Genomic DNA, 16042 nt, shown 5'->3' on the forward strand with positions numbered 1-16042 from the left:
CCACACCAATCGGAGCAATTCCATGGTGCAACACTTTGACCATCGTTCGTCCGGCGAGTTACGTCACTAGACTCAGAATTCTCGCTGAGTGCATCGGTGCTATTCCTGTTAAGTACCATCTAAACAGCGGCTCTGAGACGGTCCTTTCAACCACGCTATTCATAGAGTAGCTGGACGAGTTCCGAGGAGTCTTCGTCTTCTGAACCTGTTTTATCAACTTCGGACGGGAAAACTCCCTCGAGTCATTGATGGTTCATCATCGAACGATTCTTATGCTACTGGTGGCTGGCCGGAGCTCCTGACGCGGCGAACGCAAGCGCCTATCTAGTATTGATCAACTTTCGGTAATATTGATGGGGTGGGAGACCTGACCATGGTGCCATGGCACTTTCTCGCGTTGTTCCGCCCTTGGATGCTACATAGACTCGGCGGAGCCACCATTCTACAAGCTTCACTCTTCTTCTCCGCTCATAGCCTTGCCTCGCGCTGTAACAGCCTGAGGGAAGGCTTGATGAGCGGAGGAGATTGATTATCTTTGGAAGCGGCGTTTCGAGTCACCGATCGAGCGCTCACTATATCGCGCGCTCAATTAGAAGGAACAACTCGAAGAGTACTGTCATCCTTTTATTGGTCTACTTCCAAGGAGACATCGAAGCATCCTGCTGTGCCTCCCAGGTTCGTCCTTCGAGCCACATTATCGTTCTTTTCAGCCACTGGCGAGCCTTCTTGCCTCGTGGCTGCTGGTGAGATCCGAGTCGCCGAGATAAATCATTGTGCGTACTGATGCTCCTCCTGCAGAGAGATCGGTGCACTCGACGCTCAAGGTTGGAAATATAAGTGGTACCAAGTACCAGACATATCGATATCCTCACCTCGTCAGCAACCCGAATACCAATATACGTTTACATCACTAGCCCATCAGCAGACACTATCGAATCATAATCAATCGATGTAACTGCCAGTCGGATGCCTCGGATGTGCTTATCAATCAACACATCCGAGTCATCGATACATCCAAATTCCAGGATAGGAACAAATAACAAAAAGACGACCAGGCGAGCCTAGCCTGAGCACTGCCAAGACTATCATAACCTGTAACCTGTGCTCGCACGTCAATCGATCCTTGGAACTCGTGCTCGCCAGGTGGCGCTAGAACTACGCCAGGTGATCATTACCCCCATGTCAGGTGGGTGAGGACGTACGTACGTCCCTGGGCCTGGGATGGGCGTATATAAGGGCTTGGTCGTCGTTGAATTAATCGCTATGTATCAGTATCCACTGTTGGATTCTTTGGTGTATTCTATTCTGTTCCCCACTTCCGTCTCTCATTCTGATCGGTCACTGCATGTTCGACAGCACTCCACATATGCCTCATCTCAATCTCACCCTATACAGCACCTCAACCTCACATCACAGTGTATCTCTCATCTCAGTCTCAAACTCAAACTCGTATGAAACTCCTTTTATTGTTATTGATACGACACAGATAATGCCAGTAGATATGACAATAGGTAGATACTCTGACTGACTTGGCTTTGGATCCGAGGAAAATATTAGTACATTTTGCGGTGGAGGATGGATGGGTAATCATAGGTGCTGTGGTGTGATATGAGCACCGGAGAGGAGGAAGGAAGCGTCTACCAATTGAGGTGGTGGGCGGATGAGTGGAATGGTGGACGGAGGAATGAAATGGTGGATGGATGGAAGTAAAATGGTGGATGGAGGAATTGAAATAGAGGGAGAGCTTCCAGTGGACGATGGACGGACGGAGTGGAATAGTGGGTAGATGCAAAGGCATCGGCTCGATGGGTTTCAACCCCCGGTGTCGCAATGCAGATATCAAAATAGTGTTAAATCACCGGGCCGGGCTGCCGCGATTGCGCGATGTGAGTGGCAGGTAGGTAACGCTAGAAGCACTGTTCGGGATAGAAATTCCGTGAGACCCCGGCGCTCGTATGGGATGAACTTGAAGAGGTGGGGGCGTTGTGATGTAGTCAAGAACGACAAGAAGACCCAATAAGGAGAAATAACACAGAAAACCATGGCAAGGCTATGAATGATACAATGTGCATGGAGGCAGGTGATAAGAGAGGGAAAAATCACATGAAAGAAAATCGTGCATGCATGAAGGGACATCAGTATAATCATGATGGAGCGGATGGGTCTGGATCTGCAGGGGTCTGCGATGTCGCCAGCTGAGACCATTCCCAATCTCGTAGGCACAATGAATCGCTGTCATATCTCCATATCGCGTTCCTCCCCACTAATCACATCGTCCTCGCGGATTTTTGCACCAACTTCCTCTTTCCTAGCACGCACGCGTCCCCGACCACGTTCCTCATCCTCGCCCCGATCCTCAATGTCCATTTCCCACTTTCTCTCGGCATCCCATGAAGATTGTGGCAGGGATGTTTGTGAGGATGCGAGGGAAAGTCTGGATGAATCTACAGAGTTTGAGTTTGAGGCAGAGCGGGAGGAAGGGAGGGGGGTTCCGCGGATCGTTGCTAGTTCGCGCTCGAGGACGCGGTTGCGTTCTTCGAGATCTCGGCCGCGTGAAGCTTGCACGCTGACGAGCTGTTGGAGGTAGCGGATGTATTCCACAGACTGGGGAGTGGAGTCAGTAATTGAACGATTTTCGGGTGAATCAGCACGAGGAAATGCGCATATATGCAGCAAACGAATACCCATATTTGGCAAATGGGCCTACTGCGGTGCAACACAGTGCATATAGTTTGGGAAATGGCGCATATAGGCAATACAAAGCACCGTACAGCCGCCAAGAATAAACAGATATACAAAACAGGATACCCACCTTCCTCAAAATCATCCCCTTGTTCGCCTTGATCATTTGCGGCTCAGAGCCATTTGCGGTAGTAATCCCGTTCGTAGGGATACCACCATTTACACCGCCATTCGCGTTACCTCGGCCTGCTCAGGAGTGTCAGGATCCGCCTTCCAGAGCACAGAAAAGACGCACCATCATCTCCATCTTCGCTTGGATCCTTTTTCACTGCATTCCCGTTGACAGGAGTGCCGGGTACCCCATTTTCAGGGACGTCAGGAAGACCCTCGTCAGAGTTTGTTGCGTCTGGGAGGAGGGGGAGTGAGAAGAGATCGTTGTTTTCGACTGCAGGTGAAGTTGCGCTGAGGAGGGTGGGGGATGTTGGAGCAATGAGCGGAGCTATGGCGATGAGTTAGATGATTGGAAAAGATCCGAGGGTTAGATTAAAAATCGGGAATAAACAGTTTCCCGAGAATAGTCAAAAAATAGGAAAGGGAGGTCCGAGGACCAAAAAAGAAAGGAAGAAACCTACCATCACATTCAAAGAGCACCCCTGGAATTAGCCCTGCTAGCTCGCCGATTCTTTCGTTGATGTTGTCTCTCCGCCTTCTCTCGACAGCATTGTGACTCTCCCGCCTTCTTCGTCTTTTTTCTGATAGACCATCACCATCAGAATGTTTTCCTTTGACAGGCGCAGGGGCAGCAGATGTAGTGGTGCCCCCAAGTATACCCAAAGTAGAAACTTCACTCGGACTGATTCCCATGCTAGGAGTTCCGGTACGGCCATTAAAACTACCATAATTTATAGCCACATTGTTTTGCGAAGCAAAGGAAGGCTGCTGGGCAGGGTATGAAGTGGTTGCCGCATTATATCCCTGGAACCCGCCAAAGGAATGAGAGAGACTGTCGGGTGTGGGAAGCGAGTATTCGCCTTGACCGGGAACGAAGAAGCCGCCCATTGTTGGACCACCACCCCGACCGGGGATAACTATGGCGTGAGGACGGGCGGGAGGGGGCGGGGAAGTGCCGGATACATGTGAACTAATGCTATTGGCGCGGCGATCGCGGCGGGATGTTCGGGTGGGGCCGAGACTTGGGGGGCGTGAACGGCTACGACTGCGTGAGTTGGGGTTGTGCGGGGATGGGGTGTGGCGGTAAGTGAAATGTGATGGCGGATCTGGGTGTGGTTCATAGCGCATAGTACTATTTAAGGCAGGAAGGGTACTGTTGAAATGGGCATGGGGGAGATCATTGGTGTGTTGTTGTTGACTGTTTGGGTAAATATCTGTTGATGATGGAGGTCGGTAGTGGGCTGCAGGAGCGCTGATGTCAAAAATATTGTGACGGTATGGGTCTGCATCGTATGTACTACGTTCGTGTGATGCATGGTGCGGGTGCGTGTGCGAGTCTATGAGCGTTGCGAGATCGTCGGCGAAGTCGATAGTGCCTGGTGTTGTAGCTGGTTGATGATGAGAGTGAGCTTGAGCAGCACTTGGAAATTTGCGAAATGAGTCGGGAAGAAAAGATAGATTTGGTGGCATGAAAAGATCAGTTGGGGACGTTGGAGGAGGTGAGGTGGGCGTCTCTGACGATGACGAAGCAGTGTGTGCAGGTGAAGGAAGCTGGAAACCTTCTTGTCTTACTGTAGTACTATAGCTGGACATGAGAGTGGATACAAAGTGAAGATATGTGATCTCGTTAATACTTCACTTTATTATCACTTCCTCCCCCAATTCGGGGTCTCGGTCCGAGTATGGGAACAGGCACAAAATATTAAAACAAATATTCCAAAACAATTCTTATTACATCATTCACCTCCATTCTATCCTTAGTTTTTCTCTCTCAGGCCGTCCAACTTCCGTCCTATCCTACTACCCCCGATCCCTCGTAGCCTCGGCACCGTGATACTCTCTCCTCCCCACTCTGCAACAACAATCTCAGAAAATTATCATATCTTCTCCCGCGACTCTTCACGATTGTCCCGACACACGACCCTACCACAACGCTTTAAGTTTACTACATCCTCCGACTCGTCAATCTCCGTGATGGCGCCCGCTATTTCACTTGACAGAACACAAAGCCAAATTTCACAACACCATCCGACTTTTGACAGTTCAACGTGAACCAGACCACACTCCTCGGACAAATTTGATCCAATGCAAACTGCGGAACCGCAAACGATGTGAATACCGACCTGAGGCCTTTTTCGCTCAACATACCCCCTCGACCTACTTGATCACTCTAGAACCAACCTACTTATGTATACTCTCTACATCAAATTTCGCCTATTGGCTCCAAGACTGGTGCTAAATCAGTCTTACGTGCGAGCGCAATACTACAATTTCCTCACCCTCAATCTGATCGAAAAGTCGGATGGAACCACTACTTTCCAGATCAGGAAACAACAGCTATTCAGACCCGCATGCTTATACCTTTGATCTTTGATAGCGCGAACATGATAGAGGGAACAAGGCACATCTTCGGAATTCTCTTCTCTACCCCGTCAAATCCAGATCGCCCCGGGACGCCGTTGCCAGCTTTTTATCCATAAGCCTATTTCACTGGTCGATTATAATCGCCAGCCGACACCAGTGCAATTTTTAATCATTAATCGACCCATGCTTTCTGCTCCCAGGCGAGCCGCCACACAAGTCTAACTTTCTTTTGTTTGGTATTGAATTGGTTCTGAACTCTACTATAGTTACAGAAGTACTTCTGTCGTTTATAAGTGGGATATATCGTAATATTTTATCACACATACCAGACTCCATCGTAATTTATGACGACTTTGTAGACAGGGGTGAGATCTTGAGTGATGCATAGGTACCTCCTAGGTGTGTTGCAATCGCGTCGGTGGTGGTGTGCCCTTTCTATCTCGGCACACTGTTGAAAGCGATTAATTCATTAAACATAATAACTCCAGGAAGCTAGTACAGGTTGCCAACCAACTTGTAACAGGTACATCGCACGCTGACAAATCTGAAAGCCGTCACCTCTTATATTGACCGGGATACGTTACAAACGGGAAGCCGCTGGGAGGTGCCCTGCAGGCTATGCTAGAATTATTGTGCCGAGTATAGGTGATGTAAAGCTACTAGGGGATTACATACATAATCCGATTACTGCGCACAGCACAAGGAGATAGATAAAATGAATGTGGTGGTTGCAATCATCGATGATAAACCAGAAGCAGTGCGAGCAACCAGAGTCATATAACGGAGGCGCAGCAGCATGTGGAGCGCGCATTGTATCACGTATGGTGCAATCTGAAACGTCAGCCCCTGCAATAGGCAGCGAACCAACACAGCCCACTCATCAGCATTCCAATCATATTGACGAAACAGTAATGGTAGGCGGGGAGCAGCAGGAATCACGATCAGAATGAATGTGCAAGAACAGGGGCGGGAATTTCCGTATGCAGGGAACGCGCCTACACTGGAAAAAAATAAAGATGGAGATAGATATGACAGGGTGGGGCAGTGATGTTCCTCCACCAGTGCGGTACCCGTTAGTATCAGCATCAATAACGATTAGCATTAGTAACAATTGCCTACACAGGCGGGCCAACCGGACCGGCAATATATAAACTCATTGTATCGAGGCAGGAGAAGGTATGGCAGATGTGAGATACGTTGCGTAGAGGTATCGACGGGACTGGGAAAATCGAATGATAATTATTGATTTTGATATCGCTGTTCGCTGAGTGGCCTAGGTTTGTCGCACCTCTCCGGGATTTACAATGACGATGGACTGGGCGGTGGGTGCCCCCGCGGGCGTAAGTTATCCCAAGATTAGATATGATGAGATCGCAGAAGCGTAGGTTATGAGATTGGACGCGCCTAGGTATGTTTGCCTTATCTTGTTCCAAATCAGCGTACAATGTAATGAGGGTGGACGATTGTTTCATGTCATCATCGCTGAAATAATTAGTAGACGCTCGCGGACTAGTGTTGAGCCATCCGACACGTTTTTGGTAATGATCGGTAAGAAAGAAGACCCTTCGACTGACAGATCATGGAATAATGAACGAAAGAACAGGCACCAAGAAGACAAGGCATTGATGAAAAGTATCAGTCCTTAGGGGTCTGTGGCCCAATTCCCACATGCGGCAAAATATAACATAACCCACGTATCTCAGGCGTTCAGTCTCCTTTGCGACGTAGGTTAAGAAATTGTCACATCGCCAATGCACAACAATGAAACGGCATCAAGCTTGATTGAGGCACGATCTTCCTCAACAGTGGTCACTGCTGGTTACTGGCGGAGCCTGACAGTGATACGAGGGTAAGCGAGCCGACTCGGACTCGGATAGCCTGCAAGACTTACCAAGAACAATATTCGCCAAAGTATACGACCCTGAAAACGTGCTGTGGGGTCTTGAAGGGGCAAATGGAAATAGGAGCAGCCAAGCCGGGGGATCACTGGAGGCACTACCGCGATCACGGAGGATGGTATCCGATTAAAGCCGACGAACGATATAATGTACTTAGGCATGGTTGATATCTTCAGGGAAGCATGTAATGTAATAGAGCATAATTGTGCCATTGACATGGGGCCATGCGGGTCGGGACGATTGGACGGGAACCTAGAGCGACGGCAGTAAATCGGAGATACTGGAATTAAATTTTGCAAGTACGGCGAGGGAATTTATCAACTGGAACACCACCGCGGACCATAGGAGCTTTTCACCGGCAGAATGGCGGAGCAGTCGCACTGATGCTCAGGGGTTCGGCCGGCGTTAGTAAAATAGGTCCGGCAAGGTAAAGAAGTTGTTGGGGGTTGACAGAACAGCATGGTACACGACATTGTGGGAACCTCACTGACGACTGCATGCTGTCGACCAAGTACTGATGTTCGGAAGATCTGGAGCTCGGCCAGTACGGATTCGCACGACGAGAAGCAAGAGAAGCAGGATGACCGGCCCGAAGTCGCGCCGTCCCCTGCAGATTCGAAGACAAGCTTCATGAACATATGCCACCCTCAAGTGCCAATCTGAAAACGACAACACTAACCAATCCGAGCGAGTTAAGAGTAGATTTCCAGGAATAGGGTCGATTATTCGGACCTCAGTGCCGGTCAATAGGAATACCATGGGTATGTGGTGTACTGCTAACAACTGCAAATAGAACGGATCCCAGACGAGGAGACGACAAAAATAACCCCAGCCGTCATTAGATGAAATACAACGAGTTAATTGACCAAACAATCGATGCGGAGAGATACGTGGCGGATTGACGTGGGGCGTTCGGGGGCACAGGTAGCGCATCCCTGGAGGAGCATGCTCAGCGGCCTTGTCAGGGCAAGCGACTGCGAGCCTGGAACCAAACGTTCGTTTAGAAACGTTGGCGCAAGAATGACAAATGCCCCTGACGAGAAGTTGTAGCTCACCTAGGATTCTCCGAGGAAATACCGCAGGCTGGTAAATGCATAAAAGTTGCTTTTGAGGCACTTGCACCGCTCACATACACATATCGTCCTCCCCTCCGAACTTGGATAATCGCGAGCGACTCAGAGTATCCGCTATAGAAGATAACTCCAAGTCAAGATGTTCTTAAGGAACGCTGGCTTCAAATCCGTTTCACAGCGCCGTTCAGTTGGTGTTTGAAAATCCAAACACGTAAATCCAACAAGGGGCGCAATGTATGGCCCGGCGCAGCTATGTGCTCCGCTTTCCGGAAGTATCCTGTCGAACTGGATCAGTCCAATTGAGATCTCTTGACAACAGCCATAACGCCATATGAACTTCTAGTCCTGTGTTGACGGTCCGAACTAGGTGGCGGCGAGTAAAGGGAGCTGAAGTGCAAAATTTCAACTTGTGGCCGACTACGAAGGGATAGGTCAATGCCGCATTTCACGCAAGATTGCTCATACATACCGAAGGTAATGTATCCTTTCCTCATGATTAAGCTCCTCCCTTTTCTCCCGGTGTTTTATCATATTGACGAGATTATTACTGGTTCGGTGAGTTTGTCTTGAGCCGACTAGTATCCAAGTCGAACAGTAGGATTATTGATTGCAAAGATGTCAGAAGCGACGCTGGACGCGAGATATGATGGCGGCCAGGTTGCGGCCAAGGTGCCCCAAAGGAGAAAGAGATGATAAAGCCAAAAATGGAGTTGTCCCACTTGTTTGACACGATGACAAGCCAAGGGTACAAAGTACAAAACTCCGTAAAATAAACGGACCTAGCTTGAAGAGAGGATTCTGGGGCAGACATGCCAATCGGAGACATCGTTTTAGAGTCCGATGAGAGGCGCTGAGAATGCGGACATCCCATAGAACTGTCCATTCGAAAGAGTAGATCCATATGGAGGCATGGATGCGGGGTAATACTTATTTGTGGGTCTGACGGCGGTGAACGGACCGTTTAGTGACATGTATAACCTTGGTCGTCGTATGTGCGATCAAACACGACCCCGGAGACTCTGGGGAATTGGAAATCAACTAAAACCTCCAGCAAACTCACTGGCTGACACATATCCGTCATCCAAGAACCACGGACTCGACGCAAGCCTGTAGAGTATACCGTCACACGCGATAGGATTGGTCCAGTGAACTCCAGGCTCCGTGGATCTAGCTGTCTTTCGGAATCGGTGAAGCGTGTTTGTAATTGTGACGTTGGATCTCGTTCTCGGGTGTCTGAACAGTTGCGACTTTGGCCTGCTGAGCACACAGACTAGCGCAGGCAGCTGGACGCCGCGGTGGAGACAAAGGAAGTATGGAGAGATAGTAGTGTCGGAAGTCCAGTCAACTACTTATAGCTTGTTTACTAGGCAACGACTCCTTGAGCCCACTAAGGCTATCTCGACCACCTGACATGACCATCGATCGTTGTGGCAAATCAGCTGGCTCGCTTCTAGCCTCAATGATTACTGTTCTGTGTATCTGGTGATAGTACTCTGTCATATTGGCGTGCTTGATCGCTGATATGAGCCCATTCGGGAAAAATGTTTCGGACAAGAAGCCATGATCAACGTCAGAATGTGGTCATCTGCCGAGAATATGTCCAGAAACAGGTCAGCTGCTTCGACTACCTTGTAAAATAGTACTCATCTGACTCTGCTAGGCGATTGTCGCATTGACGAGGAAGGAGTACGACTGCCATGGAGTCTGCATCATACGGGCGTAGGTAACCTGTTTCGCGCTCATCTATGTCATCACTTCACATATGATTGATGATCATTCTAGGTACTTTTCGGCGTCATCTGATCTGTATGGCTCCATGTTTCACGAACAAACTAAACGCAATGAAGACAACTCACCCTGATCGGGAGAGCATTGGATAACTGCACGAGGCACGGCAAATTCTAAATATATGCTTGAAGCTGTCGCGCAGTCCATTCAACACCAGTGACGATGTAACGCGCCGAAGATTACTTACTGTGATTCCGTGGCTGGCGGCAAGGTGAGCTGCGGAAAGACGTGAGTTCCCCTTGTCCATGGTTCACTGGGTTTGATCGGATCTGAGATATTGTGAAGGAACATGGTGTCATAAGTGCCTTTTCTGTGTTTCTTCGACGGGATATACTGCGAATAATGTCACGTCTGGCAGCCGGGCGTTCCAGACCACCTTCGCTTGTGACGATATCGTCATCTGGGGTGAGTGTGCAGTGTGCTTCCATAGTCTGGTCGCGAGCTTGCGAGGGCAGCCACTCTTATCCTTCTATTGATAATCCTTAATCAAGCAGTTCCCCATGATGCCAAATGTGTTGCCGGGAGGCCTGGCCCCTCTCCGTCATGTTTAATCCCTCCTGCTGCGTGATTTCTGCAATCCTTAGGTCACCTTCAAAGGCGAGTAGGTAAAAGACGGTTCCGAATCTAATGATCCACTATATGACTCCTCCGATGTCCGAAGCGTAATACAGCGTGATGCCAAAGGCGATAGCTAGAACAATAATAACGCTTCTCATGATGGCCTTCTCCAAGTGTGCCAGCCGAAGCTTTATAATGTCAGGATGATCCCAGCACGAGAGAGAGCATGAAGCCCAAACTGGTGATGCAACAACCAACAACCAACAGTGGTTTGAGGAATGAAGCACCAACGTCTGATGTGAACGCGACATTTCCATCTTGAGAGACGTATTTGGGACGTCCACATATGACCTGAGGCCCATAGCGGCCCGGGTGACTAAAATGCGTTCAGTCCTGATCCATCTAAAAACGCCCTCGCGGATGGTCATGAAGATACAAGTAAAGACTCGCTATGTAATAGACAGTCTCTTTTGTCAGGTAATGCTGGGTGTAGAAACATGGAGAAGGCGGTTAACAATCTATCTTCCGAGGCAGTATCTTGGTAGACACCAAAGTAACATTTAGCCAAGCATATTCTAACAACGTCATGGACTCATCCTTCTTTACCGTCCAAATTTACGACTCGAAGTTGATTGCGCCAGCTGCCCGGGGACAACCGTCTGGACATTTATGCGAGTGCGAGAGAGGGTCGGGGCCCTTCCACTAGTGTCCGAGCGCTTCTTATACTCTTGACAATGAGGTTCTCGGTAGGCACATCGCACTGCGGAACGCAGACACTACATATGTCTTTCTCTGAAAGGAGGAGCAAGGACTGGGAATACACACGTGTGCTCATCAATTCTACACGACTCTCCCTATGGTTGTGACGGGAGTCTATTCTCGGAGATGGCTGACTGCAGCCTACAGTGGGTGTAAATCGTGTGGTCTACTATTCAGCGACGCGCGCTTGGACGTTGCAGCTGTTCGCAGTTGCTGACAATACTACTAGCTGTGACCCTGCAAGAATGCCGTGCAACCTCATACTAAAGGGGCTGCCCGGCATTGCCATGACGTCGCTAACAGGCGTCAGCAAGTCATCTCGATGGATGCATTACATATACTTATCAAAATTCTGAGCTGCAGGGTCCCATAGCATCAGGAAATCATGAGTTTACTTAATCCTTACTTATTTCGAACTTTTCCCACTTATTTCAAATGGATCTACTTATTATGCTTAAATCACCACCTGGTCCCAACTGAACTATCAGGATCTGTTAGCAATCATCATAAATGTGTGCTATAAAATTATTGGACTCTCAATTTGCAAGATGGTGCCTCAAGAGAACATTTAAGAAAGAAAATCATCAACATTAATATGTCACTCAAGCTTCATACTAGTCACTAATTGTTAGTCTTATGCAATGAAAGATGTCTCTCAGGCCCAACAAACATATTGTAATACTCAATTTTAAAGCAGTTGTCAAATTTCAGAAAAAAAGTAGATCCATTGTAAATAAGCGGGAAAAGGTCGAAATAAGTAAGGATTAAGTAAACTCACGATTTCCTGATGTAGGGTTCGTGCCCTTGCGATTGGAGGATAGACGCCTGATGGCACGATAACAGGAAATCTAAATAGTCAACTGTTCGGCCTGCGTGGCTGAAAGTAGGCTTGAAGGAAAGAAGATCCAATGTCCGCCCTGCTACATCTGTTCCACTGTTATTACGCATACGGAATGAGAGGCCGCACTAGGAGTGAACGCCGATAACTTACTTAAGGAAGCGAAAGTTAAGTTATTGATCCGAATGTGACGTTGCTGCTCATTGTGCCTCTCGGCCAGTCTGACCCACAATGTCATATTATTTTGTTTTCTGTCTGAGTGGGAAAAATTGTTCGAGATCAGAATTTGCAAGTAGCGCTTGATGCTCGTTGACATGAGTGATCAGTGGTCATGGACACTGGAGTAGATTTAAATGACGATTTAAATCTAGTTTCCTGATTTTGGCATGAAAGCAGAGCACGTCGATTGTTGACGATTTCATCACCATGGAGGCATCTACGAAACAGAGACTCAACATTGTCTGCTGTTCGTTCAATTTGAAGCCGGGGTTGATGCCCGCACGCTCCTACAGCATAGATTAGTCCGAGAATATTTGTACTTCTGCACACGCGTTCGACACAAGAATAATTCATACACATATTTCCAATAAGTCACATGTAATCCAGCACGAGTGAATATTGGCCTCGACAGAATTTAACGAAACAAGTGGTTCACGTGTCCCCGCCAGCTACGGATAGTTTCCGTTCATTCCTCGGCGATATATCATCAGGCGCATCACCACGAACATCGAACTTCCGACGAGGGAGACGAGCTAGATGTAAATGTTAGCACAAGGCTTGTGCAAGTGCAGGAACAATGTGAAATACTCACCCCACTGAAGAGCGACGGTATCCACCACCTATATTGAGAACCAAGCAAAGCGCCTGATATTGGTCCGCCTAAAAATATTGGTTCAATGGCGGATAAAGGCCGGAAAGCAACTACTCACCGAGTAATCCGCTAAAAGCTGACCGTTTGCGCATTATCAAAAGTTCCGAGACAGAGCCAGATGATACATACAAGTGAAGGCAAAACATATGCCCATTCGCGCTCTGCATATGAGGGTCAACATCACCGGAATGCAAATGTGGGGGGAGCCAACCCTAGCTCGGACAAATTGGGCGTGAACTCAGTCACCAATGGGACTATTAGCGCGATGTCTTGGAAAGTCAGTGCCAGGAATTACACGAGCTGCAGTGACATACAAACACCAGAAAAGTAGCCATAAGCAAGTGCTAACACAACCACACTGGCCACGTCACTCAGAGCTGTCATGGACATTATGATGGCACTGCATGCAACAGTGGATGCGATCGTGAAGTTCAACACCCCCGTGTACGTTGCAATCATTCCTGCCGTGCAGCGGCCGACGACACAGGTAGCATTCATGATCACAAGCTGAATCAGGTTAAGAGTCGACAACGGACGATAAAATATTGAACGTACGGAGTAGAACGAGAAATGTACGTCGATCCCATGTTTGATAGAGTCCAGTTGTAAGTAGAATACGGGGAAGAAATAGCCGGTCTGACACAGTAGGATCCTAGGCACGATCAGTTCCAAGGACTTCGAGTTGGTTCATGTGGATGCCAAAGAGAACCTACCCAACGGTCATGAAGATGAAGAGAACCTCGCGAAAACATTTTCGCGCCATTGCGGTATAACTGACAGTCGGTACAGGCAGTTCTCTTGTACGCATGAACAAACAGGCGATCAATAACAGAGCACTGACAAAGCCCGCACTGACGCAAACGCCTCTTGCAAAGCCAACAGTACCATTCAAAAGGTGATTGAGCATGATCGGATGAATCATGGAACCAAGTGGTGTACCGGATGTGACGAGAGACATAACCAGCGTGCGTCTTCTGGAGAAGTGGCGAGAGGCGACTGCCAAAGAGGGACCATACGTTAGGCCTATCCCAATCCCAGAAAGGACACCTTGAACCATGAAGATCTAGTCACCTCGTATAGGTAGCCCGTCCACAGAATTACCAGGGCTGCTCACCATGTAGAACTGACCAGGCTTAGCAAAGGACAACGCGAACAAGGACAGCGATTGGAGCGACGACCCCACGATCACCAAATGATAGCTATTGACAACCAGCGTGATAAAAAATCGACTATGAATGTTATGGAAAGTTGAAACTTACAACCACCCTCTGTCGTACAGCGGACCTGAGATCAATGTGACATTGACTGCGAGGAACGAGGTCAATGCGCCAATCCATCTGACACTGACTGAGACCAAAATTTGCAGAGCAAAAGCATATTGACTCACGATATTGCAGATGGTGGATAGTTGGTCAGATAAATTCGTGTGTAATAATCTTCCGAGGTCGTTTATCAACTTTGGATATATATAATCGCGCGACTGCTGCGTACCTTGATAAATTCCAAAAGATGCTATGTATCTGTTCAACTGCTATTGACTGACATGCCCCGAACGAACAGAGAGAACCAACCCAAAACCACAAAATTGCATGAGGAAACTAGGCATCATCGTGATTGTTGAACACACAACATACGGGTATCATTTGAGACGTGGCTTACCACCCAAAAACAGTCCCCCAGGCCCGAAACCCGCCATCCGGAGGGCCTGATTGTGAACAAGCTGTTTGGGAATTAGATAACGGTATAGGTCCTAGCTCTTCCGGATCATCTAATTTCTTGTTTGTTGTGAACATATTATGGGTTGCGGATTTCATTGACATGGAAGCAAATGGGAACAAAACGCTATGGGCCAGCAAATGCTGGGCTTACGGATTATAAGACCAATGTTTGTCTTAACCCTGCAAGAGCGCTTCGTGCTAAAGGGGTTACGCAGTAGGAGGTGCATTACATCACTGACAGGGCCCGTCAGCAAAATCTTGACAGCAATCAAATGCGCGATGAAAGAACCCGTATGGGTCTCTCATGCCCCATCCCTGTGATAGTTGACACCTGATGACATGATAACAGCTGTTTTGTTTGTCAGGGATACGCAGGACTATCGATCGCGATTGTTCGGATTGTGTGGTTGACAGCGGGCTAGGAGACAATTATGTATTCACTTTGTCACATGTGGACAGTGGTTACGCATACCAATGACTACTTGGTCACGCTGCATCAGTAAATTCACACATTAGTGGTATTCAAAGTAAAACTAGGGGTCGGCGTTGCCAACTTGTGACCGTGCGGAGCGATTCGCACTTTGTTGTTTCCTGTTGGGCTGTTGCTCCCACAATCACCTTTTTTTTTCATCAGTCTTTGACATGGCACACAGCAAGGTCATATTGTGCAATATAAATACAGATCATTTGTAGGAACAGTGAAATTTTTATTAAGCTTTGGACAACTTGGATGAACTCGCTTCTTCGTTATGATGTACTCTTTTTGATACAGGTTGTCCTGATAAATCTGTGTCTCCACTTGGATGTGCGCATTTGTAGTTTGAAGGGACATAAATTGGACCAAGTTTGAGTATTGTTACCTTTTCCACTGTGGCTTGGAAGCTATCGAATTCTTTAATGTGCCAGTGTTGGATGTGGAATTGAACTTCAACAATAGCTCTGTTCAGAATCTTGTTGGCATGTTCAGGTTGTACTAGGTGGTCATCATGGTAGAGGGGAAGTGGATGTGCTGCAAACTTCTATTTAATGGTGTTGAAATCTTTAGCAAAATTGTCTGAAATTGGCCAGTTTTTAGTTTCTTCATCCATCTCTGGTGCATTCTCTGCTCTTTGTCTGTGGGGAGAGTCAGGCAGCAATTCATCCTGTAGATTACTTTCAACACAAATGTGCATGGTTAGAGCATGATGGTCGTACCCGAGTTACAAATACATTTGTAGCAAGATGCAACATCTTGCCTGTCACATCCTCAATAATCATGTTTTTGTGCTCTTTCATCTTACCCACTTCATTTTGTAATGTCTCCAAGTGCTGCACTGCCATTG

General features: G+C 47.9%; 3 protein-coding genes across 3 annotated transcripts; all 3 read right to left on the reverse strand.

The window, feature by feature from the left end:
- Positions 1-2235: 2235 nt before the first annotated feature.
- Positions 2236-4446, reverse strand: BJ212DRAFT_1485888 (uncharacterized protein; the record flags this gene model as incomplete). The annotated part of the gene is made up of 4 exons (XM_041341043.1): positions 2236-2604; positions 2813-2928; positions 2978-3181; positions 3315-4446. 4 exons carry the CDS (start codon positions 4444-4446, stop codon positions 2236-2238), a joined length of 1821 nt encoding a protein of 606 aa, XP_041187797.1.
- A 2928-nt stretch (positions 4447-7374) lies between these two features.
- BJ212DRAFT_779757 (uncharacterized protein) lies at positions 7375-8466 on the reverse strand. Its single transcript, XM_041344060.1, has 4 exons — positions 8249-8466; positions 8171-8198; positions 7795-8097; positions 7375-7741 (listed from the first exon to the last, which is right to left on the reverse strand). The coding sequence occupies exons 1-4, from the start codon at positions 8250-8252 to the stop codon at positions 7468-7470; spliced, it is 609 nt and encodes a 202-aa protein (XP_041187798.1). The 5' UTR covers positions 8253-8466; the 3' UTR covers positions 7375-7467.
- Positions 8467-12702: 4236 nt separating this feature from the next.
- BJ212DRAFT_1468489 (MFS general substrate transporter) lies at positions 12703-14878 on the reverse strand. The gene is made up of 14 exons (XM_041338996.1): positions 14662-14878; positions 14574-14600; positions 14494-14522; positions 14390-14438; positions 14262-14339; positions 14117-14201; positions 13716-14065; positions 13558-13654; positions 13317-13509; positions 13214-13271; positions 13132-13163; positions 13061-13078; positions 12943-13010; positions 12703-12883 (listed from the first exon to the last, which is right to left on the reverse strand). Exons 1-14 carry the CDS (start codon positions 14820-14822, stop codon positions 12800-12802), a joined length of 1329 nt encoding a protein of 442 aa, XP_041187799.1. The 5' UTR covers positions 14823-14878; the 3' UTR covers positions 12703-12799.
- Positions 14879-16042: the final 1164 nt, after the last annotated feature.

This window comes from Suillus subaureus, assembly GCF_016647635.1.
Source record: "Suillus subaureus strain MN1 chromosome Unknown BJ212scaffold_46, whole genome shotgun sequence".
NCBI lineage: Eukaryota > Fungi > Basidiomycota > Agaricomycetes > Boletales > Suillaceae > Suillus > Suillus subaureus.